The sequence below is a fragment of the Triplophysa dalaica genome, chromosome 9 (genome assembly GCF_015846415.1).
Source record: "Triplophysa dalaica isolate WHDGS20190420 chromosome 9, ASM1584641v1, whole genome shotgun sequence".
In the NCBI taxonomy this organism is placed as follows: domain Eukaryota; kingdom Metazoa; phylum Chordata; class Actinopteri; order Cypriniformes; family Nemacheilidae; genus Triplophysa; species Triplophysa dalaica.
In genome coordinates, this window is record NC_079550.1 from 24,132,836 (window position 1) to 24,158,158 (window position 25,323).

At 40.4% G+C, this 25,323-nt stretch overlaps 1 protein-coding gene across 3 annotated transcripts in view; it reads left to right on the forward strand.

Moving 5' to 3' along the window:
- Positions 1–24,004, forward strand: part of LOC130428788 (chloride channel protein 2-like) — a 37,325-nt gene extending 13,321 nt beyond the window's left edge. For 2 of the 3 annotated variants that reach the window (XM_056757032.1, XM_056757033.1), the window contains 22 exons: positions 1,069–1,200; positions 1,444–1,572; positions 1,645–1,778; positions 2,343–2,420; positions 4,981–5,059; positions 5,338–5,463; positions 5,570–5,654; positions 6,229–6,330; positions 7,339–7,423; positions 7,806–7,961; positions 12,202–12,271; positions 12,379–12,489; positions 12,879–13,092; positions 14,515–14,648; positions 14,790–14,980; positions 15,068–15,179; positions 15,537–15,604; positions 16,961–17,020; positions 18,767–18,805; positions 20,876–20,980; positions 21,074–21,160; positions 21,252–24,004. In XM_056757032.1, the coding sequence (XP_056613010.1) occupies positions 1,069–1,200; positions 1,444–1,572; positions 1,645–1,778; positions 2,343–2,420; positions 4,981–5,059; positions 5,338–5,463; positions 5,570–5,654; positions 6,229–6,330; positions 7,339–7,423; positions 7,806–7,961; positions 12,202–12,271; positions 12,379–12,489; positions 12,879–13,092; positions 14,515–14,648; positions 14,790–14,980; positions 15,068–15,179; positions 15,537–15,604; positions 16,961–17,020; positions 18,767–18,805; positions 20,876–20,980; positions 21,074–21,160; positions 21,252–21,458 (2,504 nt within the window). In that variant the 3' untranslated portion in view covers positions 21,459–24,004. The remainder of the gene's footprint in view (positions 1–1,068; positions 1,201–1,443; positions 1,573–1,644; positions 1,779–2,342; positions 2,421–4,980; positions 5,060–5,337; positions 5,464–5,569; positions 5,655–6,228; positions 6,331–7,338; positions 7,424–7,805; positions 7,962–12,201; positions 12,272–12,378; positions 12,490–12,878; positions 13,093–14,514; positions 14,649–14,789; positions 14,981–15,067; positions 15,180–15,536; positions 15,605–16,960; positions 17,021–18,766; positions 18,806–20,875; positions 20,981–21,073; positions 21,161–21,251) is intronic. The other variant, XM_056757034.1, reaches the window with a different exon arrangement.
- The last annotated feature ends 1,319 nt before the right edge of the window (positions 24,005–25,323 follow it).

Here is a 25,323-nt window from a genome sequence, read left to right on the forward strand (position 1 = left end):
GCGTTTATGCACTGATATCATTTAAAGTGAAGCTCTTATTCCAGTAGTTATAGTGGATTGTGCGAAACGCTTCATGCTTGTTTTGGTTTGTTTGTTGGTTTTAATGGAGTGATGTCCAATAATCTCATCTCACTGCAGTCGCTTCAGGAAGTCAGATTTTATCATTTTCATTTACAGCGAGTTCACTTTAACAAACTGATTACACAAGGACCGATTTATTTGAGTCGTAAATCAGAGTCGTAAAACATATTTTGAAGAATGAATTATAAACGGTTATAGTCTTAAATAGCGTTAGTTGAGTTTGATGATGTCCTCTGAGATAATTGTCATAAGAATCAATAGGATGAAAAGCCACTGGGTGCGAAACACACACACACACTTACATTAACTCATGGCTCTCATTACATTGTCATAAACGAGACATTTAGAAGTTCTGCTTGTCAAACAGCTTTCGCTCTAATATGCTCTCACATCCCATTGATATAAAGTTGGAGGCTCATTTCAGAAGCTAATAAATGAGACGGACGTGTGTGTGCATGTTAGATCTGTCTCCTGTAAGTGTTCGGATGTGCTGCTTCTCTCTCTCCATCATTTGGTGAGTCATCTTTGGCTCTTATCGAGGTTGCCGTGGATACTAACAGCATCCCTGTGCTTGCTTTCTGGAGGCTGAAATGCTTTTCCAGACCTGCTGCATTCCAGCTAAATTAAGAATTAATCTTTTTGAAATGACGACAGAAAGTATGAACACAAGTCAACAACAACACACACATGCACACACACACACGCACGCACGCACACACACACGCACACACACTGTTTATAGGAAGATTGTGAACTAACATGTTTTCATCAATTTTGACACTACTTGAACTTATTGGAAACTGCTGCATTGTGGGTAATGTCCGGAGTGAGACCGATGTCAGGTATAGGTTATTTGTGGGTAATATCATCTATCTGAAGTGAGACAGTAGTCAGGTACATGTGCATTGTGGGTAACGTCCTCTATCTGAAGTGAGACAGGTGTCAGGTGGAGGTGCATTGTGGGTAATGTTGTCTGTCTTTGTGAAGTCTGTACAGTTCACTGTCAGAGGTTCCTCATGTCTCGGGTGGGTGAGGACTGGATCTTTCTCATTCTGCTGGGTCTGGTCATGGCGCTGGTCAGCTTTGTTATGGACTTCTGCATCGCTCTTCTCTTACAAGGTGAGTGTGTGAAGATCATCGCCTGAAGGAGACTGTAACTGTATTCACTAAACGCTTCAAGTTTGTGTCTCAAAGACGCTTTGTCAGCTAAACATTCTCTTCTTCAACAACATCAAACACGTCCTCAAGTTTCTTCAGGGCTTTTCTGAAGAATGTTGCAGAATGTAAAATTTTCAGTGCAAACTGTTTTATGGCACATTAACATACACCTGTCTCTCTCTCTCTCTGTCTGTCTGTCTACAGCACAGAAGTGGATGTACGGTGGTTTGGACAGTAATGTGATCTTACAGTATCTGGCGTGGGTCACTTATCCTGTGGTTCTCATCAGTTTTTCTGCTGGATTCACACACATCGTGGCTCCTCAGGCCGCCGGTGAGACACACACACACAGCTCTTAAGTATTCAGGGGTGGTTTCTCTATCGATTGATGTGCCTCTCGTTCAGGGTCCGGCATTCCTGAGATGAAGACGATCCTCAGAGGAGTGGTGCTAAAAGAATATCTCACTTTAAAAACATTTGTAGCCAAAGTGGTCGGTCTGACATGTGCGCTGGGCAGTGGATTACCTCTGGGCAAAGAGGTGAGGTGAACACACACACACACGCGCAGACACGCAAACACACACACACACACACACACATGTTGCTATTGGTGGTTTACAAGGATATTCCATAGACATAATGTATTTTATAGTGCACAAACTGTATATTCTATCCCCTAACCATGAGAATCATTACAATTTTTGTGCAATTTTCAATAAAACATGTAATGTTTTGTTAATTTATCATTTTGAAATAAAAGGACATCGGCATGTCCCGATAATGTAGGGGGCGTGGCCAAACACATGAATACACACCACATTGTATACGTGCGTCCCCATAATGCAGTGCACATTCACTCACGCACACACACTCACACATACACCCGAACACACACACACTCAAACGCACTCATAAAAACAAACACATTCATAAACACATACACACACTCACTCAATCACACACACTCAATCACACACACATACACACAAATTCAATAAATCACACACACTCACACACACACACATACACACTCACTCACTCACTCACTCACAGATTTCTGTTGTGTTTATGTTTCTGATGTGTTTGCATGTCTTCTCTCGTAGGGGCCGTTCGTTCACATCGCCAGCTTGTGTGCCGCTCTGCTCTGTAAATTCATGTCATTATTTGGTGGAATTTATGAGGTAATTAAAAAAAAAAACACGTTTATCACCACACTTTGTGTTTGTGTGTTAAGTCCTTTAAAGATGAGGTAGCACACGCAATTTCTGCCAATCTCATATTTATCTTTAGTACCTATACAGTAATATTGGGAACTTCGTAATTTTCAAAGAGGGTATAGTTTTATCAAATTTATAAAAGACAGACACACCTGTGTGATTATTTCTGGAAAAAGACGAGCACCTGGAGGCATGCATGGGGTACGGAACTAAAGCACAAGCACACAACACATCATTGCATTGTTGCCGATTGCTAACAAAACACAAACATATGACTTAGCTTGACTTACACTAACAGTGTGAAGAAGTCAGAATTCATGAAATAGCATACAACCTCTTTAAATGTATTTTCTTCTGTACAATATGAACACATCCACGTTAAAAGTGTTTACCAGACTGTAATTGTTAGGGATGTATCGATTCACTGTGAGCAAGTTGAAAATCGATTATAATATGTGACGATTCAAGCCGGTTAGGATGTTAAATTAATCGCAGTGCATGGCGTACTGCAAAAACTTGGAAAACGTGGATATGCTGATATGTCTTAAATGTAAAAAAATCCAAGAAAAGCAAAGACAAAGTTTGTTTATTTTAAAAAGACTTGTGAAATATTATAAATTTTTATTTGTTTAACAATTTTATTTTATTTTAGTTATTAGACATAAGATATATTTTTATTTTACAAAGAAATGCAGAGCATATGAGAAAGCAACATAAGAAGAAGGAGCAAACCAGGACCGCTTTCCACAAAGATCCTTATAAGTTTGTCAGTAGCATCTTTTGCAAGGAGAAAACTAGGACCCTTAAAGTACCTATAACAGATCTTGAGGAACACCTACGGTAAATGTATTCCGACAATCAGAGCCAATCTCCATTCCAGAAGAAATGCCACCAATTCAGCTACCAGAAGACCAGGACACAAGGCCCCCTAAATGGGTCAAAGTTGAGACTGCAGTAAAACGGGCAAGATCAGCTTAATCTCCTGGACCCAACAGCACACAATACAGGATCTACAGGCTGTGGAAAGCCTTTGACTTCTTTCACGTTCCAGAGCAGATAACAAAGCGGATTGAGGCATATTTCCAGAATATCCAATTCTTTATTACCACACAGGATAGTACTACCGCGTGGCAACAGCTGGAGGTTGGCATAATGGGAGGTTGCACAATTTCACCACTGGCTGTCAGAATGGCAATGGAAACAATAAACCGGGCATCGTGTTGGGTGGTTGGAGGAAAATTAGTTGTGCCTACCTCCAATTAGTGCATACATGGATGACATGACAACCATCACAACAAGCAAAACATGTACAAGCTGCTGCTGGATAAGCTCAAGGAGAACATTAGTTGGGCACAAATGGAGGACAAACCCAGCAAATCCCGCAGCATTTCTATTGTCAAGGGCTGGCTTATCAACAACCGGTTCTGTATAAAGAGTGAGCCCATACCAACGGTCATGGAAAAGGCCATCAACATCCTTGGATGGTGGTACACCGCAAACCTTAAAAAAGCTGAACAGATCGAGACAGATAGTGGACTCAAGAAAATCAATAATACAGTTCTTCCTGGGAAGCTGAAACTGGTGCTTCCAATTGGGCTTGTTGCCACGCCTGATGTGGCCAATTTCAATGAATGAGCTCACGGTGTCTCACGCCAAGCCCCTGGAGAGATTTGTGAGTACACAAGTGAGGAAATGGCTTGGGCTACCAAGATTCTTTAGCAACATAGGGCTGTAGGTTGAATGGAGCTCTCTCTCTTCCCATTTCAAGCCTTGTGGAGGAATATAAATGGACCAAACAAGGTTAGAGAGGACGCTCAAAAAATCCTGTTATCCCTGTGTAAGAGATGCTGCTCTATCAGTAGCGACAGGAAGGAAATGGAACCCAACAACTGTGGTTGGAGATCCGAAGGCAGCCCTCAGACATGAGTGCCAGAGTTACACTTGCACAAGAAAGGAACAGCGTCACCTTGTAGTGGAGGAGGTTCTGCGTAAAGAGGAAGCAAGTAGATGCGCCAGAGCGGTCTCTCAAGCCCAGCAAGGCCGTTGGATGTGGTGGGAATAGAGACCAAGAGAGTTGCAGCAAATGCCATGCCCACAAAACGCCAAGGCTAACTTGCTAATAAGGCAAACCTTTATTTGTGAGGGGCAGAAACCGCGGGCAAAGCCCTTAACCCCAGATTCAGGTCTGCTGAGTATAGCCAGGGATTGGGAAAATACGAGTTGATTTAAACCACAGACTTACTTTCCCTTGGAAATCGCCGCAACCTACCTTTGGCCGGACATGGTTCTGTTGTCCAGCTCCAGTAGGACAGACTAGAGCGTCTCTGTCATTAAGGAGTGAGGTTTACCTTGCACAGTCTCGCTGGCCAAATCAGAAGTTTGGCTTATTGTGTTTATTGTTCAGTTCGGTATTGTGCTGGTTTGCATGTAGTTTCATTTTATGTGTGTGTTGAACAGAACGATTCAAAGAACCTGTTGTTGTTTATGACGTGTGTTTGTGTGTATGTTTGTGTGATGAAAACAGAATGAGTCCAGGAACACAGAGATGCTCGCTGCTGCTTGTGCGGTCGGGGTCGGCTGCTGCTTCGCTGCTCCTATTGGAGGTGAGGACACTGTGTGTGAGTCTTTGTGTGTGTGCGCGTGTGTGTGTGTCTGTCTGTGTGTGAGTGTGTGTGTGCGTGTCAGTGTGTGAGTCTGTGTGTGTGTGTGTCTGTGTGTGTGTGCGTGCGTGCTTGTGTGTGTTTGTTCGCGTGTGTTTAATCTTCAATTAATAGTGTGATGTTAGCATATGTGCTAGTTTACAGTACTGATCAGAATTGTTTTTTTCACAGGCACATTAGTTATTTGTGTTGTCTTCAACAACAGTGTGTGTTTGTTTCAGGTGTGTTATTCAGCATTGAGGTCACATCCACATTTTTTGCCGTCAGAAACTACTGGCGAGGATTCTTCGCTGCTACATTTAGTGCCTTTATCTTCAGAGTTCTAGCGGTGTGGAACAGAGACGAAGGTGTGTGTGTGTGTGTGTGTGCTCACAGGCCTGCGTGTGTGTGTATTAACATGAGCGAGCACATGTGATGTTGATGTTCTCTCTCTCTGTCTTTGTGTGTTTTCAGAGACGATAACCGCTCTCTTTAAAACCCGCTTCAGACTGGATTTCCCCTTTGACCTGCAGGAGCTTCCGGCCTTCGCAGTGATCGGGTCCGTTCTGTCTTCACTTCTCTTCTGCAGATTAAAAAATGCTGTTTTCAGCAAGTTAATCGTGTTTTAAGAGTGTTTTTTAACTGGCAAAACAAGACAAAAATGCTTAAGAAAATGAAATGAAAGACAGTAATAGATGTTTATGTGTAATTCTTGAGATGACGCCTCAGAGGAGAGAACGGTAGGGGAGCGGAGGCGTATCTTAAACAGAATAAAGACAAACTGCACAATGAAGAGATTTGATTCTCTCTGATGTGATTTAGTGTACAGTATGCAGTATTTTTTAGCCGTGTTGTACCCAACAGATGTTTGATGAGAACACGCACACACTGTTCTCTTCTAATGACTCCTGTATTATGAATGTATTATTCATAAACATTTGTATTCCAGTCGTAATGAATATGCATGATGACATTAGCATAAAGCATCATTGGTGTAAAATCCATCCTATCAAGTGCTTCAGTTAAACTTGTTTTTAACACTAAAATCTGCTGAGACAAGCTGTCCCCATTTATACAGCTTCTATTTAATGTTTCCATATACTGTAATGAAATCTGTCTCTCTGTCTCTGCAGGATTGCCAGTGGATTTGGTGGAGCTCTGTTTGTGTACCTGAACAGACTGATTGTTCAATTTATGAGAAAACAGAAAACCATCAACAAGTTCCTGATGAAGAAGTAAGTGACATGAGTGTGTTTGTGTAATGTTTGATGCAGCCATAGACCGTCGAAAAGTTGGACGACGCGACCTCATTCACTTCCATTGTAGAAAACGGCCGAGTTATGGCCGCTGACATATAGCGCCGATGATGTCATTTGGAGCCATGTTGAGAACAATCATGGCCGCCATATTGAAGGGCCGTTCCAAAACAAAGTGCCCATAACTTACAACTTCAAAGGGCCATTCGGAATACGCCATTTCGATGGGTACAACTGATGGACACTTCCTGCCCCCATGATTCTTAGTGCAGAATTTTGCATGGCGACGGCGCCTCCCTATAGCCACGAAATGATGATGCACTGTACAATCTGTACATGGTTTATAGAAGTCTAATATTAGCTACACAGCGAAAAATCAACCAAATGAAGGCGTTTGAAGCACACGTCTTTAATTAAGTGTCAAATATACACGTATTTAATGCATCACGTTATTAAAAGCAAAAGATTCCGAAAATGGGATGTAAATCTGCTGTCATTTAATTAATAAGTAAATTTTTTATACATTTCATTTTATTGAATAAGTTAAACATATGTTGCCATGATTTGTTGTTCATTTAATTTTTTACAGGGTATCTACAGAGGCCTTGTATAGGCTATGAGACCCATAAATTACGTAAACATAAATAAAACATTTGTCAATACATTGTTCTTTCATCTGCAATACGCCTCGGAGACGTCTGCTGTCAGATGTCATAAAGACATGTAGATGATGTCTATATGATGTTTATGATTTAGTATGGATGTACAACTGCTCCTTCTGAGATGTTTAGCGGTTGAATCTTTAGCAGAAGTCTTACAGACGTGTGCTAGCTGGGGAGAACGTTTGAATCGCGTCTTTACAGCCTCATGGTTTGAAGTGCAGTGAAACCTCTTCATTGAGAATGACTCATAAGTGGGTCAGATAATGTCTCCGGAGAGCATGAGGTTCAGACTGTTGTGAATATCTTTATTTGTTCATGTGTGCAGGCGTCTGTTGTACCCGGCGCTGGTCACTCTGCTGGTCACAACACTCACCTTTCCTCCAGGATTTGGACAGTTCATGGCAGGACAGGTAACGCTTTGTTGTTCACACTCATGTTAGTTAATAATGTAGATCATTCAGTGCTACAGCGTATCATAACGTTCTTTCCCAGCACCCAATCCCCACTCCCTCTAACTTCTGTCTTCCTCTACACTGTCGTATCGATATGAAAAAGGCCCAAAATAACTTACAAGCATTTAGCAATTTTGTACAAAAAAAGGTGTTTAGTCATCCGGCTAAACAAACACAAACGGCCCAGAGAAATATTGCAGTTTATTACATTATGCTGTTTCCATTGATCTGATCTGAGCTGCGACAGGACGTCTGTCCACATCAGAGGTTCTAAGAGGCATCACAGCTTTTTGGGGGTTTATATAGATGAAGCGTTTGTGACATGATTTCCCTCTCGCAGCTCACACAAAAGGACACACTGGTGTCATTCTTTGACAATCACACCTGGGCAAAGCAAGGAATCACAGAGGACTTCATATACAACAGCCACTCGGCCGCCTGGAAACATCCGCAGGCAAATATCTTCATCGTCCTCGTCATCTTCATCGTCATGAAGGTAAACACACATCTGTGTGTGTGTGTGTGTGTTTGTATGCTTCTGTGTTCGGGATTGTGTCTGTTTGTTTGTGTGTGTGTGTGTGTGTGTGCCCCTGCGTGTGCATGTTGGTGTGAATGTGTTTGTGTGCATGTGTGTTTGTTTGTCTGCTTGTGTGTTTGTGTGCTTGTGTGTGCATTTGTGTGCATTTGTGTGTGTGCATTTGTGTGTGTGTTTGTATGCGTGTGTTTGTATGCGTTTGTTTGTGTGCGTGTGTTTGTTTGCGTGTGTTTGTGTGCGTGTGTTTGTGTGTGTATGTATGCATGTATGTATGTGTTCTTGTGTGCATTTGGGTGTGTTTGTGTTCGTGTGTTTGTCTGCATGATTGCTTGTGTTTGTTTGTTTGTGCGTACATGTGTGTTCGTGTATTGTGTGCGTGTGCACGTGCTATACTTTAATCGGGCACTACCTGCGTGAGTGTGTTAACTTGGAAACCTCATCAGGACCAGGTCGAAACCTGTCACAGCACTGGAAGGGATGTCGTGTGTGTGTTTCTTTGTGTGTGTGTTTATTTGTGTTTTTGTGTGTGTGTGTTTGTGTATTGTGTGAGTGTGCACGTGCTAAGACTTTGATCGGGCGCTACCTGCATGAGTGTGTCGCCTTGGCAACCTCATCGGGACCAGGTCGAAACCTGTCACGGCAGAGGAAGTGATGTCGTCACCGTTGCCATGGGGACAGCTGCACTGTGTCCTTATGCCGAATATAAACCTTTGCCTTAACCTGTTGCGTGTCTTCAGACTGTTCTTGCGATTGTCCTTAAAACATGCTGAAATGTCCAAAAGCTAATTTGATCATCAAAGGCTCATAAATCATGCTTTACCTTCAATACAATTATCACAGTTTAGTATGAAAATAAAGTCTGGATCACAGCCGTTGAAAAAGTTGCGAAACACTTTGATCTTGCTGCCATGTGATCAGGTGATTCATGGAGTCGCTTTTAATGGGTTTAAGTAGTGGAGGCAGCCGTATTTGCATAAATTTCACTATATACCAACATGCACTGATTATTAATTTGATTAAATTTAAAATAACATTTTGTGTTTTAACCGAATGCATTCATCTGTTTCTATGATCATCAGTACATACCAATGTTTAATTATCTTAACACATTCACATATTTTTTTATTACAAAAACATCCTTTTAATAAAACATCAGTTTTACAAAGATGTATTTCATCAACTTACCTGCAAATGTGTTTGGGAAACACTGAATTGAAATAGCATCAGTAGATTGAGCCCTCCATGAGACGAGTTACTTCCGCATTCCATTCTTCCAACGGACGTCTATGCGAGTGTCATATACATACTCTTGATCACTTCAGGAAAAAATCTCAATTCTGTCTTTTATCCTCCTCATGTATTTGTAGATCTTGTGAGATCTTCAGTGGCACATAATAGAAGATATTTTGAGAAAAGTCTCACTGGTTTTGTGTTCGTACCAACGGAAGTCAATTGAGTTTAGTGTTGTGTGGTGATCAACATTCTTCAAAATATCTTCTGTTGTGTTCTGAAGAAGAAAGAAACTCACACAGGTTTGACATCCCAAAAAATATCGTAGCATAAGTCTTTGAGTAGTTACTTATTTTATTTTTTAAATAAACACACATAGACTGACAGGTGATAGAGTACATGTGTAGGTCATTATTAATGGCATTGTCATGCGGTCAGTTCACAAGCAACGAAATCAACTGATAAAACACAGCGTGAGTGGGACACACAGAGAGCGTCTGTCGTGGGAATGTGTTCTTTAGATTCCAGTGGAAAGGTGAAGCTTTCAGAAGAATATTATGCTGATGATCTCTCCATCTCTCCACCCACTGCTTTCACACGCTTATCTTATGTGATATTTCGCACCGTCCTGCGTCGCTCTCCTCGCAGGAACCTTCCACCCTTCCTGTTCCCTGAAACATCCAAGATCGCTCATGTAATTACCCACAGTTCATTTCAGGAATTTAGAGGACGCACATTTGAGGACGTGTTTGTGTTCATGTGCCTCATTAACAAATAAGCAGAAATGCCATTTCCAGATTGGTGCAAAGTTCAGACTTGTTTTGTGCGTGAGTATGTGTGATCTCATTAATCTTTTATTACATTGAGAGTTTCTTCAGTTGTTCACTAATGAGATCTGACACTCGCACACATACACGCTTTTATCAGCCCATTTTCTTCTCTTTTTCAACAGAGAGATGTTTGAAAATGACAAACTTGTATTTGCTTTAATCAGTTTTGTTATGTTATACTTGAATGGATATCGCCTTAATAAGTATCGCCCTGTCTCTAAGCTTTTAAGAGTTAACAGAACCTCTTCAATCGGGTTTCTCTGCCCATATTAGCACTGAGTCTGCTTTGCTCAAAGTGTTTAATGATATTTTACTTGCAGTTGATTGTGGTAAAAATATAGTTTAAGATGGTTTAGCTCGTATCTTAGAAACAGGTCTTTCTCTGTTGAGTTAGGAAAGTTCTCCTCATCTACTGCTCCTGTTATTTGTGGAGTACCTCAGTTTATTTTTCATTTATATATGCGTCCGTTGGGAGATATTATTAGGAGGCATTATGTGTCATTTCACTTATATGCTGATGATACCCAGATGTATTTACCTTTGAAAGCTGATGATTCCATCGAACCTTTATTGGCTTGCCTTGGTGACATTAATAAATGGTTATCCAATAGTTCTCTTCGACTTATGAGGACAAAACAGAAATAATCGTCTTTTTGTCCTCCTTAGTTAAGAAGTGGTCTAATTAATGAGCTTAGAAATCATTTCTTTCTCAGTCTCTTCCAAGGTCAGGAATCTCGGTGTTATTATTAACTTAGCAAAATAATCTTGGTGTCAAGAACATTTTCTATCAATTTTCAAGATCTGGAGAAGGTCATTCATGCCTTTATTACTTCTCGCTTAATTGACTGTAACTGATTATATTTGTGTCATCCTCAGTCTTCGATTGCATGCTTTCAGATCGTACAAAACGCGGCTGCATGGCTGTTGACCAGAGCAAAGAAAACATATCATATTACACCAATTTTAGCCGCTCTTCTTTGGCTCTTAGAATACAATTGAACATTTTGTAGTTCGTTTTTAAAGCTCTTAATGGTCAAGCCCCATCCTATCTTGCAGTATTCTTACTCCTTGTTCATCCTCCAGGTCTTTAAGATCTCGTTCACGTCTTTTCAGTTGCCGCCCCCAGTCTTTGGAATCACCTGCTATTGGACATCCGTCTTGCACCTTCTATTACAACTTTTAAAAGGATGTTGAAAACATATCTTTACTCCCACGCATTCTAATAGGATTTATATAGGATTTATTGTTTTACGATTTGTGTTGATTGTTTTATGTTGTAACCCTTTGATTCTGTACAGCACTTTGTCAGCCCTGCTGAGATAAATGTGCAATAGAAATACTTCATTACTTACACTGATCTATAGAAGTGAAATCTAACATGAAATGTGAAATTAAAATAAGTTTAATTCTCATTTATAAAATAGAGTTTCTTTTTTAAGGACATGCTTTTCTACTTCATGACTATCATGTGAAAAAATAACAGTATATATAGAAGCGGTGTTTGTTGTGTCATTTGATTTTCATTAGATTTCAATTGATCTGTTTGTTATTAATTATGCTCAGCAAAACATTTATCTTTTAATTTTGTATACTTAAATGTTTCACCAGTTATGTGTATTTGTTCAATGTAATGTCCTTTCTCTTTTATTGTCTGTAGAAGTGAAAACACAGATTGTTTGTGAGATTTTCTATCGACACATTTAATTTCATGTCTCTGTGAGTCTGAAGACAAGATGTCGTCCAGCGTGCAGATTTTGCGTCAGATGTGTAATGAGTACATTTGTGTATTTTTATATGTTGTGACGCACATAGACTCATGTGTGAATATCACATCCTTCTGTTTGTCGTATGGCAGCCTGTTGTGTGAGTGGAGAGACAGGCGGCTGCAGGAACACAAACAGGCCTGTTACGTGAACTGACGCTTATTCAGATTCTGTACATGAATTTATGATTTTTTTTCATTTTTAAAACAGTTTGTTGATGATTTTCAGGCAAATAAGTGGAATGACTAAAATAAGCTTTAGAAGGGGACGTGTCATTCATTGATTGACAGCTGTGTGATGGGTATTCTCACACTTTATTTGTCTGTGTTTGAGTGTGTGTTGTGTTAATGACATAAGTGTGTCTGTCGTCTTGTGCAGTTTTGGATGTCAGCTTTAGCCACGACTCTTCCAGTCCCCTGTGGAGCTTTCATGCCTGTGTTTGTCATTGGTAAGTGTGCGTCTGTGTGTGTTTTGTTGATTGATGTCACACATCTTAAATGACTTTAATGCAGTATGAATGAGGTGTAGTTTGACTGGTGTGTGTGTGTGTGTCAGGTGCTGCGTTCGGGCGTTTGGTGGGTGAGAGTATGGCCGCATGGTTTCCAGAGGGCATTAATTCAGATGGAACCATCTACCCCATAGTGCCCGGTGGATACGCTGTTGTGGGTAAGAAAACTCCATTCATCCGCAGATCCTCGTGCATCTTTAAACATTTACATTTATTCATTTGGCAGACGCTTTTATTCAAAGCCACTTACATTTCATTATCCTATACAGTTATACTTAGGTATGTGCAATCCCCTGGGATCAAACCCACAACCTTGCGTTGTTAACACAATGCTCTTACCACTGAGCTACAGGAAAGCTGTAGCTCAGCGAAATTAAATAAATCTACTCACTCTCTCTCTCACTTACTCGCCATTCACTCATTTATTGGCTTGCTTACTCACTCACTCATTTATTTGTTCACTCACTCTTTCGTTCACTCAGTCTCTCTTCGCACGCTCACTCGTTTTGTTTTTCAGGTTGTTATTTATTGTTTGTTGTGTGTGTAGGAGCGGCTGCGTTATCGGGTGCTGTCACACACACGGTGTCGACGGCCGTGATTGTGTTTGAGTTGACGGGTCAGATCAGTCACATTCTGCCCATCATGATCGCTGTGATTCTGGCCAACGCCGTCGCTCAGAGCCTCCAGCCGTCCATCTATGACTCCATCATCCGCATTAAGAAACTGCCGTACCTGCCCGAGCTCGGCTGGGGTCACCACGAGTGAGTCTCTCTCTCTCTAATCTGTTATCTCAGACGCTTACATGAGTCTTTGGTGTCTTTAATGAGTGTAAATGACTGTGTGAGGTAGAGTTAAACAAGCACACACACAGTGACTTTCACATGACTTTCCCCCACACCCCCCCCACCCACACAGAGTGTTGTCAGATAGCATTTCAATGTTCATCACAAATAGTCATTCTGTTCAACACACACAGTTATGTGTGTTTTTGCCCTTGTGTCAAATTCATCTGTAGGTTCTGAGAGCCACATATATACCAAACGAAAGAACAATTACACAACAAAAGTCTGAGTGTGTGTATGTTTGAGAGTTTGTGTGTGTGCACATTTGTTTGTGTGTGTGTCTTTGAGTCTGTTTGTGTGTTTTCTGTGTGTGTTTTTGTGTTTTTTGTGTGTGTTTATGTGTGTGTGTGTGTGTTTGTGTGTGTTTGTCTGTCTGTTTGTGTGGGTTGGCGTGAGTTTGTGTGTGTCTGTGCTTTTGTTTGCGTGTGTTTGTTTGTGTGTTTTCTGTGAGTGTCTGTGTGTGTGTGTGTGTGTGTGTGTCTTTGAGTCTGTTTGTGTGTTTTCTGTGTGTGTTTTTGAGTTTTTTGTGTACGTATGTTTCTGTGTGTGTGTGTGTGTGTGTGTGTTTGTCTGTCTGTCTATGTGTGTTGTGTGTGTCTGTGCTTTTGTTGCGTATGTCGTTTGCATGTTTTCTGTGAGTGGGTGTGTTTGTGTGTATGTGCGCTTATTGTTGTGTGCGCACGTGTGTACTTGCTTACTTGTGTGTGTGCACACTTGTGTGTGTAAGCACATGTGTTTGTGTGGATGTCCCGGAAACTAGATTCTGCTGAGTCCGACTCTGCAGAAAAAAGGTCATTTATCAGCTGTACACACACGCACACACACACACACGCACGCACACGCACGCACACACACACGCACGCACGCACACACACACACACATGATCATCTTTCAGTTAAGATATAACAAATACTGACACAGACAAATGACGAAGCACACAGACGCACAACCCTAAGCTGTTCACATGTTTGAACTGTATCTTTACATTTTCTGACAAATGGAGTGCTGGTTGCCAGGGTGTTGAGATGTGGTTGCTAAGATGATCAGGTTTGAGTCTGAAATGACCACCCTCAGGTGTGTGTGAGTCTGTGTGGTAACAGATCTCGTCAATACTGCAGTTTTACGCACATTATCTGAAGATGAAATAAATGAAGAAACGGTCGACATGATCTCACATCTTTAGTGTCACACTTTAAAAAAATATGACATTTACATCAGCGGACAATCATGGGGTAACAGGGTTGAATGCAAACGTGAGGGTGTTTAAAACCTATGACGTGTGCACTTGTAATGTTAATATTGTGTTAGATTCACTCTTACATGGTTTTCTCTGCATGAAGGAAATATAATATCCGTGTGGAGGACATCATGGTGAGAGACGTCCATTACATCACTCTAAACTCCACCTACAGAGACCTGCACGAGATTCTTCTGATGGGAAACCTGAAAACATTAGCACTGGTGGAGTCTGCAGGTACACACACACAGACGCACACATACACACACTCTTACACACAGACACACACTCCTACACAACCAGACGCACACACAGGTAGATTATAAAGACTCAAGACCTGATACCTCCATCTAAAGGAAAGGTGTCGTGTGGTTTCAGAGTCGATGATCTTGTTGGGTTCTATTGAGCGTGCTCAGTTACAGGCGCTCCTGACACAGCATCTGGGTAGCCAGCGGCGTCTGGAGTACATACATGAGCGTGCAGAGGATGAGAGGAAGCGCATGTCAGTGATCAGCACCCCCAGCAGTGAGGAGGGAGGTCACAAGGTCAACCACGAGGTTCGATTTCAGGTCAGTGCGTGAACAGCTGTTTGACTCCTATGAGATTATTATACTCGTATATTTATATTGACTGTGTGTGTGTGTGTGTGTGGACAGATCTCCACAGATGAATCCTCATTCCCTCCCTCTCGACCTGTTTCTCCTAAACCTCTCAAACCAGCGCTGAAGAGATCGTCTGTCGCTGAGAAGAACACAGACATTCCCACAAGTAAGAAGATCTCACATCACTTGTGTTTGTAATGCAGGAAAACACATCAAATGGAGACATCTTTGATGAAGCTAGAATCTAACATAGTTAACTTTATTCTCTGTGTTGAGTCACAACATCATTGTGTTAGTGCTACTCTATAGTTTTGATCGGTTTACGTGTGACTGTTACTGTGTATTCCTTCTTGTTAAATGAAAGATTCATTATTAATATGACTTTTGTTTTTGGACCGTTTTGGGGAAATGTGTAATTTCATGAATAAACTGTCAGGATTTGATGACTGTTAGTGAGAGATGATGTGTTGTACATAACAGCGACAGCAACATTCAAAAGCAAATCTCTCTCTGTCTCCCTCAGGTCCTCATGAATCTGGCATCGGTCTGAAGAATCTTCTTTGTGTTCATCCTCAGACAGAAACACTGGAGGTGAGATCACATGCACACAATCACACACACACACACACACACACATAGGGACAGACACATATGCATGCACACAGACACACGCAGACACGCACACACAGATGCACGCACTCACACACACACACATAGGGACAGACACATATGCATGCACGCAGACACGCACACACAGAGATGCACGCACACACACACACACACACACACATAGGGACAGACACATATGCATGCACGCAGACACACGCAGACATGCACACACACACACACACACACACACACACACACACAGGCCTAGACACACAAGCACACACACACAGAGACGCAAACAGACATACACATACAGACAGGCATGCACACAGACACACACAGGGACAGACACACATGCATGCACACAGACACACACACTCAGACACGCACACACAGACAGACGCACACACAAAGAGACACAGGCCTAGACACACAAGCACACACACGCACACGCAGTGACACAGACACGCACACACAGAGACACACACACACACAGGCCTAGACACACAAGCACGCACACGCAGTGACACACACACAGGCTTAGACACACAAGCACCCCACAGACATGCACACACAGAGATGCACGGACACACACACAGGCCCAGACACACAAGCACACACAGAGACACACACACACACAGACACGCACACACAAACACACAGAATCGCACCCACACACACACACAGAGGGCTAGACACACAAGCATGCGCACAGATACAGACAAGCACACACAGACACGCACACACAAACACACAGAATCGCGCACACACAGACACACGCACAGGTCTAGACACATAAGCATGCAAACAGACACGCCCGTATACACTGACACGAAAACACACAGACGCACAGACACACACACACAAGTGTTTCACAGTTGTAATGTGTAAATGATATAATGTAAAGCCATGTTCACACTTCAAGCCTTAATGCTCAATTACAATTTTTTTTGCTAAAGTCATTTGTTGTATCACATTGTGTGGCTCACGTGCGGTATCAACATTCCATCAACAGAATAGCGTGTAAAGCTTTAAATTAGTGCAGAATTATGACGTAAGTCAATCAACAATGATGCAAAAGTTGCATGAATTCCGAAATGACCGTTCAGACTGAGGTCGCATTGCGAAACATCAGACCTGTATCTGATTTAGGACCACATGTGGAAGTGGCTCAGATCAGATTAAATAAGATCGGGTTCCATGTGGTTTGTCCTGTTCACACTCTCATGCAGTAAACAGATCTGGGTCACATATAAGCAAACAAATCTAATTTTGGTGGCAGTGTGAATGTGGCTTAAGAGTAAAGATTGTTGTGTTGTTTGTGTTTTCTAATGGAAGAATAATAATGTGATGACTGCTGATCTCAGACCAGTTAAACGTGTGAGGATTTCAGTCGTGGTAAGAGCCAGAGAGACCGATGGCTCGCCGTGTAATTCATCATCCGTCATCACGTCACCTCATGTCTCCGTCTGACCTTTGACCTGTAACCATTGTCATGCTTCTGATTGGTCATTCCAACATTAAATCCCACAAGTGTTCTGATTGGTCCATAGACAAACATTACAGTTCAAAGGTCACCATTGTGTAATCAGATGTGCATAGTTGATGTGATACATTAAAGGGACAGTTCACCTAAAAATAATTTACTCACCCTCGTGTTATTTTCATACCTGTAGAAAGTACTTTGTTGTGATGAACACAGAGATAGATATATGGAAGTATACAGAGGGTGAGTGAATGATGACAGACTTTTTATTTCTGGGTGAACTGTCCCTTTAAGTGTGAGCTTTTTGAACATTAGGCGGGCTAATAAGAATCTAGTTTCGATAGATTTTAGAAACTAGATTTCATGATCATTATGGTGTATTAATATCATGATTCACATAATCATTCTCTTCTGCTGCACAGACACACACAAGAAAGTCCTGAAGAAAGTTTGTGAAACTCTGAAGCGTAAACATGTTTACATAGATGCCTCATTTCTGTGTGTTTTTATGTCAAATTGAAACCGTGTTTGTGGTTGTAACGTGTTAAAGACACAAACATTAATATTCACAAACTAACACAATACAAGATGTAGGCATCAACAAACACAATAGTATGATAAAAACCTGCCATATTGAGTTCATGCCTAAATAAACACAAAGAAGCACATTTCACCTGTGAAAGATTCACATTTCTTCAAGAATTGAAATCTCTGTTATTTTTACAACAATATTGTGACATCTTTAACATCTCATTGGTTTTTACTGTGTATGATGAGACGTGATCTGAAATGTTGACAGTTCCAAGATGGCGGACACAATGTGTCTGGATTGCGGCATCTATGTATGCAAGTCTATGATGAGAAGTGGCATAAATCTTTCTGTTATAAGTCAAACTTCTTATTGTGCACATAACTTGTTAAAGAGTTGACAACATAACATTAGGACATGACAAGCAAAAAGAGAACTTGTTACACAAAATGATAAAACGAACACTTGACAGCTCAACCAATAGAATTGAAGATTACAGCCGTCCTGGATTCTTCATCAGTGTGTGTGATGTCTAGAGTTCTGTATCTGTGTCCACTGCTCAAATAAGTTTTCCTGGACACTGTGGTTGAATACAGCTCTTAGTGTTGAGAGCTCATGATGAGCCGCAGGCGTTTCTCATTACACTCACAGTCCACAGAAAGAAGCAGCAGTAACGCTAATGGACGCATGTTTTATTGATGTGTGTGTGATGTTCACGTCTTCTGTGCCCAAATGATTCTGTAGAGAAAGACGGAGAAGAGTTTAACTGCAGAGTGACATCATCCATTACAATCAGTATCTGAGAGAGAGAGAGAGAGAGAGAGAGAGAGTGAGAGAGAGAGAGACTTTCATCTCACCACTGCCAAAGAGCGCTTACAGCTAGTATTGATCAGCTGTGTGTGTGTGTCTGTGTACACGTGTGTATACACATTAAACTTGAATGTGACGAATAAAAGCGTTTTATAAAAGGACAAACAAACTGATTGTGTATTCATAGTGTGTGCAGCAGGCTTTTGGCTCGTGTGTTTCTGTTACATACTCACACCGCTCCATACACACTCTGAAGTCTCACACTGCATGTGTGTGTGTGTGTGTGTGTGTGTGTTAACTCATCTCTGTCTTTCTCTAGGACGACCCGGACATAGAAGACGATATGACACTTCGAGAGGTAAGAAAAATAACACACACAAATGCACAGACACACACACAAAGACACATGCACACAAACACGCATTCACACATACAGTATTGTTCAAAATAATAGCAGTACAATGTGACTAACCAGAATAATCAAGGTTTTTAGTATATTTTTTATTGCTACGTGGCAAACAAGTTACCAGTAGGTTCAGTAGATTCTTAGAAAACAAATGAGACCCAGCATTCATGATATGCACGCTCTTAAGGCTGTGCAATTGGGCAATTAGTTGAATTAGTTGAAAGGGGTGTGTTCAAAAAAATAGCAGTGTGGCATTCAATCACTGAGGTCATCAATTTTGTGAAGAAACAGGTGTGAATCAGGTGGCCCCTATTTAAGGATGAAGCCAACACTTGTTGAACATGCATTTGAAAGCTGAGGAAAATGGGTCGTTCAAGACATTGTTCAGAAGAACAGCGTACTTTGATTAAAAAGTTGATTGGAGATGGGAAAACCTATAAAGAGGTGCAAAAAATGATAGGCTGTTCAGCTAAAATGATCTCCAATGCCTTAAAATGGAGAGCAAAACCAGAGAGACGTGGAAGAAAACGGAAGACAACCATCAAAATGGATAGAAGAATAACCAGAATGGCAAAGGCTCAGCCAATGATCACCTCCAGGATGATCAAAGACAGTCTGGAGTTACCTGTAAGTACTGTGACAGTTAGAAGACGTCTGTGTGAAGCTAATCTATTTTCAAGAATCCCCCGCAAAGTCCCTCTGATAAAAAAAAGGCATGTGCAGAAGAGGTTACAATTTGCCAAAGAACACATCAACTGGCCTAAAGAGAAATGGAGGAACATTTTGTGGACTGATGAGAGTAAAATTGTTCTTTTTGGGTCCAAGGGCCACAGGCAGTTTGTGAGACGACCCCCAAACTCTGAATTCAAGCCACAGTACACAGTGAAGACAGTGAAGCATGGAGATGCAAGCATCATGATATGGGCATGTTTCTCCTACTATGGTGTTGGGCCTATTTATCACATACCAGGGATCATGGATCAGTGTGCATATGTTAAAATACTTGAAGAGGTCATGTTGCCCTATGCTGAAGAGGACATGCCCTTGAAATGGTTGTTTCAACAAGACAATGACCCAAAACACACTAGTAAACGGGCAAAGTCTTGGTTCCAAACCAACAAAATTAATGTTATGGAGTGGCCAGCCCAATCTCCAGACCTTAATCCAATTGAGAACTTGTGGGGTGATATCAAAAATGCTGTTTCTGAAGCAAAACCAAGAAATGTGAATGAATTGTGGAATGTTGTTAAAGAATCATGGAGTGGAATAACAGCTGAGAGGTGCCACAAGTTGGTTGACTCCATGCCACACAGATGTCAAGCAGTTTTAAAAAACTGTGGTCATACAACTAAATATTAGTTAAGTGATTCACAGGATTGCTAAATCCCAGAAGAAAAAAAATGTTTTTACAAAATAGTTTTGAGTTTGTACAGTCAAAGGTAGACACTGCTATTTTTTTGAACACACCCCTTTCAACTAATTGCCCAATTGCACAACCTTAAGAGCGTGCATATCATGAATGCTGGGTCTTGTTTGTTTTCTAAGAATCTACTGAACCTACTGGTAACTTGTTTGCCACGTAGCAATAAAAATATACTAAAAACCTTGATTATTCTGGTTAGTCACATTGTACTGCTATTATTTTGAACAATACTGTACAAACACAAGCATACAAACATGCATGCACGCACACCTACACACACTTAAACACGAACACACACCTACATGCACACACAGACACATACACACAAACACGCTTTCACACATACAGACACTCGCACACAAACACGCAAGCACACACACCTACAAACATGCACACACATGCATGCACACAAACACGCATTCAAACTTACACGCACTTACAAACACCTACACACTAACAGAAACAAACACACACCTACACTCACACACACACAGACACATTCACACATACACGCACACAAACACCTACACTCACACAGACACACACACATACACACAGGTTCACACACACAAGTCATGCATGTTTACCTCTGAATGCAGATTGAGGAGTGGGAGGAGCAACAGCTTGACGAGCAGGTGAACTTCAACAACTGCAAGATTGACCCCGCCCCCTTCCAGCTGGTGGAGCGCACCTCACTGCACAAGGTGTGTGTCTGTAGTGTGTGTGATTTTTATTGTGTATTCGTTTTCTTGTATGTTTGATATCTCAACAGCAGCGATGTTAAATCTGTCTGACAGACGCACACCATCTTCTCTCTGCTGGGTCTGGATCACGCTTACGTCACCAGTATCGGGCGTCTCATCGGGGTGGTTTCACTGAGAGAGGTCAGAGGTCACCACACACACTTCATTTTGTTAACAAGCACGTAAGCAGTGTTCTAACGACAGAGACACACAAACTCCCGTCTGTTTTTAGTTGCGTAAAGCCATCGAGGGCTCCATGACGGTGAAGGGGGTGAAGGTTCGTCCGCCGCTGGCCAGTTTCCGGGACAGTGGGACCAGTGGAACCAGCAGCGAAAGTGAAGCCACGGAGCTTCACAAACTGTGGGAGCGTCACACAAACCTCACGCTGCCCAGAGAACATCCGCCCAACTCCTCGGACTCAGACGACAAGTCCCACTGACGTCACAGAACCATGAGACGCACAAAACAGTCCACAGTTCTCTAGACGGACTCCCGAACGTCCACCGGCTGGATTATTTGGGTCTCGTTGAAATCTTCCTGACAAACACTAATTCCATTTCCTGTTATGGGAAAGAATCAGGGACTCTTGTTCTTGTCAGATTGTGTGTGTGGTGTTGTTTCTTTACATTCCCTTTGTGTTTTAATCTTGATCACTGGACACTTTCTCTCCCCGTCTCTTGATGGGTTCTTTTTTAAGCAAGAGGTGGGCATTGAGTTTCTCTCCATATAAAGACACTGATGCTGGTGTGGGCGCAGAGAGAGCGAGAGAGAGAGATAATGGATGTGTGTGGGATGTATAATCTCTACATCCTCACTTCAGTAGAAAAGAGATTTATTTTCTCCCGTGACATTTGTTCAAGCAGAGACTTTGGTCGCCATTTTACTCACAAACCACTGATGTGTTTTCTCCTCCTGATCTTGTGAAAGGAGTGAAATCACAGAACCATGTGCACTTTTTTGCTTCCTTTCTAGACTTTAGTTGTTGCCTGCACACTAACTTTTTAGAAATAGTAACACTTTACAGTAAGATTATCATGAATAACAAACAGTGCTTTTATTTCATTTATTCATCTGGATTCAATTATGAGATTATTTATGATAATATTCCAAATATTTTATATTGTTAGCTCGTGGTAAGCTTCGCGTTAACTTGAATTGAATCACAGCTCCGTCCACATCGATAATATTAACAATAATCATTTACACTTTACAATCAGGTGCTATTTGTTCACAATTAATTAATGCTTTAGCGAACATGAGCAATACCTCTACAGCGTTCATGTTAAAGGGACACTACACCAGAAACATTTAAGTTCTCTCTTCAATTACTCGCCTTCGAGTTGATCCTAATCTGTATAAATGTCTTTGTTTGGTTGAACACAGAGAAAGATATTTGGTAGAATGCTTATAACTTATATGACCCACATTGACTCACATTGTAGGAAAAAAACAATGATAGTCAATGATCCCCCAGAACTGTTTGATGTCGAACATTCTTTAAAATATCTTTCTCTGTGTTCATCAAAACAAAGACATTTATACAGATTTGAAACAACTTGAAGGTTGAGTAAATGATGACAGAACTCTTTATTATTAAGATCAAAACATTGACACTGTGAACATGAGTACATTTTCAGTATTGACATGAACTAACACTAACAAGGATTAATAAATGCTGGAAAACTCAATTGTTCACAGCTAATGTCCGCTTGTGCATTTTCTCATGTTAACTAATAGCACCTTATTGTAAAGTGTTCCCTAATAATCTTTTTACTGATTCAGAGTAAACGATATGAACAAAGTGAAAGTGAGTTTTTTATTGGTGCTGTGTTTATGTGAATGTTTATTTGTAATAACCACTTTGATATATATGTGTATTGGGAAATCAAAAGGTTTCTCTTTAAAAAGATGATGTTGTTTGTTGGTTTTGTTTGAGAACTTGATCTTGTATTCTCAATACACATACGTGAAGAAATGACCATTTACTGATTCACTCCTGCGTTTGATGATGTCACAGTCATCATGTCTCTCTCTCTCTCTCGCTTTCTCTCTTGTAGCATTTATGGACATTTTTCTGTGTAATGGAGAAGATCGTATACAAGTTCTGTCAGCTCGTGTCCTTTTCAGACTTGAGCTGAAATATATATATTTTTTTGTATTAATATATTAATGTTAATAAAATATTATTTTGGGGGGTGAAATACGGACGTGTTCCTGACAGGTTACGTGAGATTCACTCACAAACTCTGAAACACGCAACAAACGGCCGATTGGAACAAAAGAGGAGCTCTGAGAACACTTTATTTCCTCCTGTAAATGTTTGTTGTGTGTTTTTGTGAACGTTTCGCGGGTCATTTTAATATGAACTGATTTTGATTTTTAACTGACGTTTTGTCTCGTGGCCAATAAGCGTTCATATGTTAATACGTCGTAGGAGGAGCTTATTTTTGCAACAATTCATGTAGAACTTTGATTTAGATGTACAGATTTAATATATTTAAAAGATTCACTTAATGAAATTTTGTTTCTTTTGCCATTAAACGAGAGATGTTTGACTCGAGGTTCAGACAAAATCTCAATATTTAACAGTATTTTTGCATTAGATTTTGTTCTAACGGGATCTCCTCGACAAACATTGATTGAACGTTGAAATCCAGAAATGATGTTGTGTCTTTGACCTCAGAAAATGATTCCCATATCATCTCAGAAATGAATTTCTTTAGTGGTTATTTCAACATGTGTTTTTCCTCCTGAACAGACCAAATGAGTGAAATCATCATTGTTTCTGTTTGTGTATTTTCATTTATTATTTGTGGTCCGTAGCATTTCATGTGTAAGATTGTGTTGTGAGGAATTATATTTATTAACAACGATCAACAAAGTAGATAAACTGATTTTATTTTTCCTTTTTTATGTTCAGTTAGGATAAAGCATCTGTGCAATAATTTTTTTTTTGTAATAAAATAAAAGCATCAATGAATTTGAGATGAACTTTATTTTTTGTATAGAAAGAGACAAAGACGATGTTTGTTGAATCATTACCACAGAGAAGAGTTTGTGTTTTAGAGAAATCGTTGTTCACTGTTTTAAATGCAAACCGGTTTGGGTTTCACTTTCTCAACACTAAACTATTAAAGAAACGTTTATCTTCTTGTGGATTTTATTGGTCTGGAACACATTTCATGAACATGAAGTGTTTAAAACAAGAAAAATATGTGCAATTTAAAAAAAACAAGGGCAGGTGATTTTGCTTATGTTTTCTATATCGGAAATGAATAAAACGAGATTTTAACACAACAACATTTACACTGGTGTTGATTCTTTGTGTTCTGGAGATTTATTCTAGCACATAGCTCATGCTTCGAGATGTTTTCTGGGTTTTCTTTGTAATTGTCCTGTCTGTTTTACTCACTTCTGATTGGATGTCGTTCAGTTCTTTGTTAACTTTGATTGGCTGTTGATGTTGTAAGTAGGTTATAAAACCAGCTGGCCAAGATTCATTTAAAGTCAAATTCCCCCTTCGGGAATAAAGAAAAACAAAACAATCCCATCTGTCATATTTCTGTGCCTGCCAATTGTCATAAATGAGAAAAAAACATGAAATTCAAATTAGTTCTTTAGCACTTTTTGCAAGTTTGCATTGTTGTTGCTTTACATAAAACACATTTTTCAACAAACACTTTAATAACAAGCAGACATAAAAATGGTATCGAAAAATTACTTTTCTGAACGATTGACCAAGATTTGCAGGAAAAATATCTTTCACAATAGTGTAAGAAAAATTATTTGGTTTTCCATTTGAAATTTTTTGATTTTCATCACACATTAGCAAATATTTCTTCTAATGTTAAACAATACTTAATTTTGACACGTTCATCAGAAAACAAGACTTGAAATTCCAAATTGTGAAAAAATTGTATATAAAATGTACAGAAAATAGTCTCTTCTTGTGTCGGTCTGTCATTTGTGATGTGTGATGTTAAAATTAATTGATTAAATCCATAAAGTTTCTATCATTATTACAGTGCAGGACCGAAGCAAACTGTCAATCTGGATATGTACAAGCATGGCATTTAATTTCACTTACTGACATAACGATTATCATCTAATGCTGACTGTTATGTCATCATATCTGCTGTGCTTGAGAAAGTGTAAACATGATATTTACGGGGCGGATTCCCAAAGTCTCATAGTGTTAGAGGAGTCTTGATCAAAAAACAACTTTTCTTGAAATATATCAGTTCCATTGGTTTGATCACAAGATGTGTTTTTGAATGTCGTAAAAATGTCTTTGTTCTGATGAA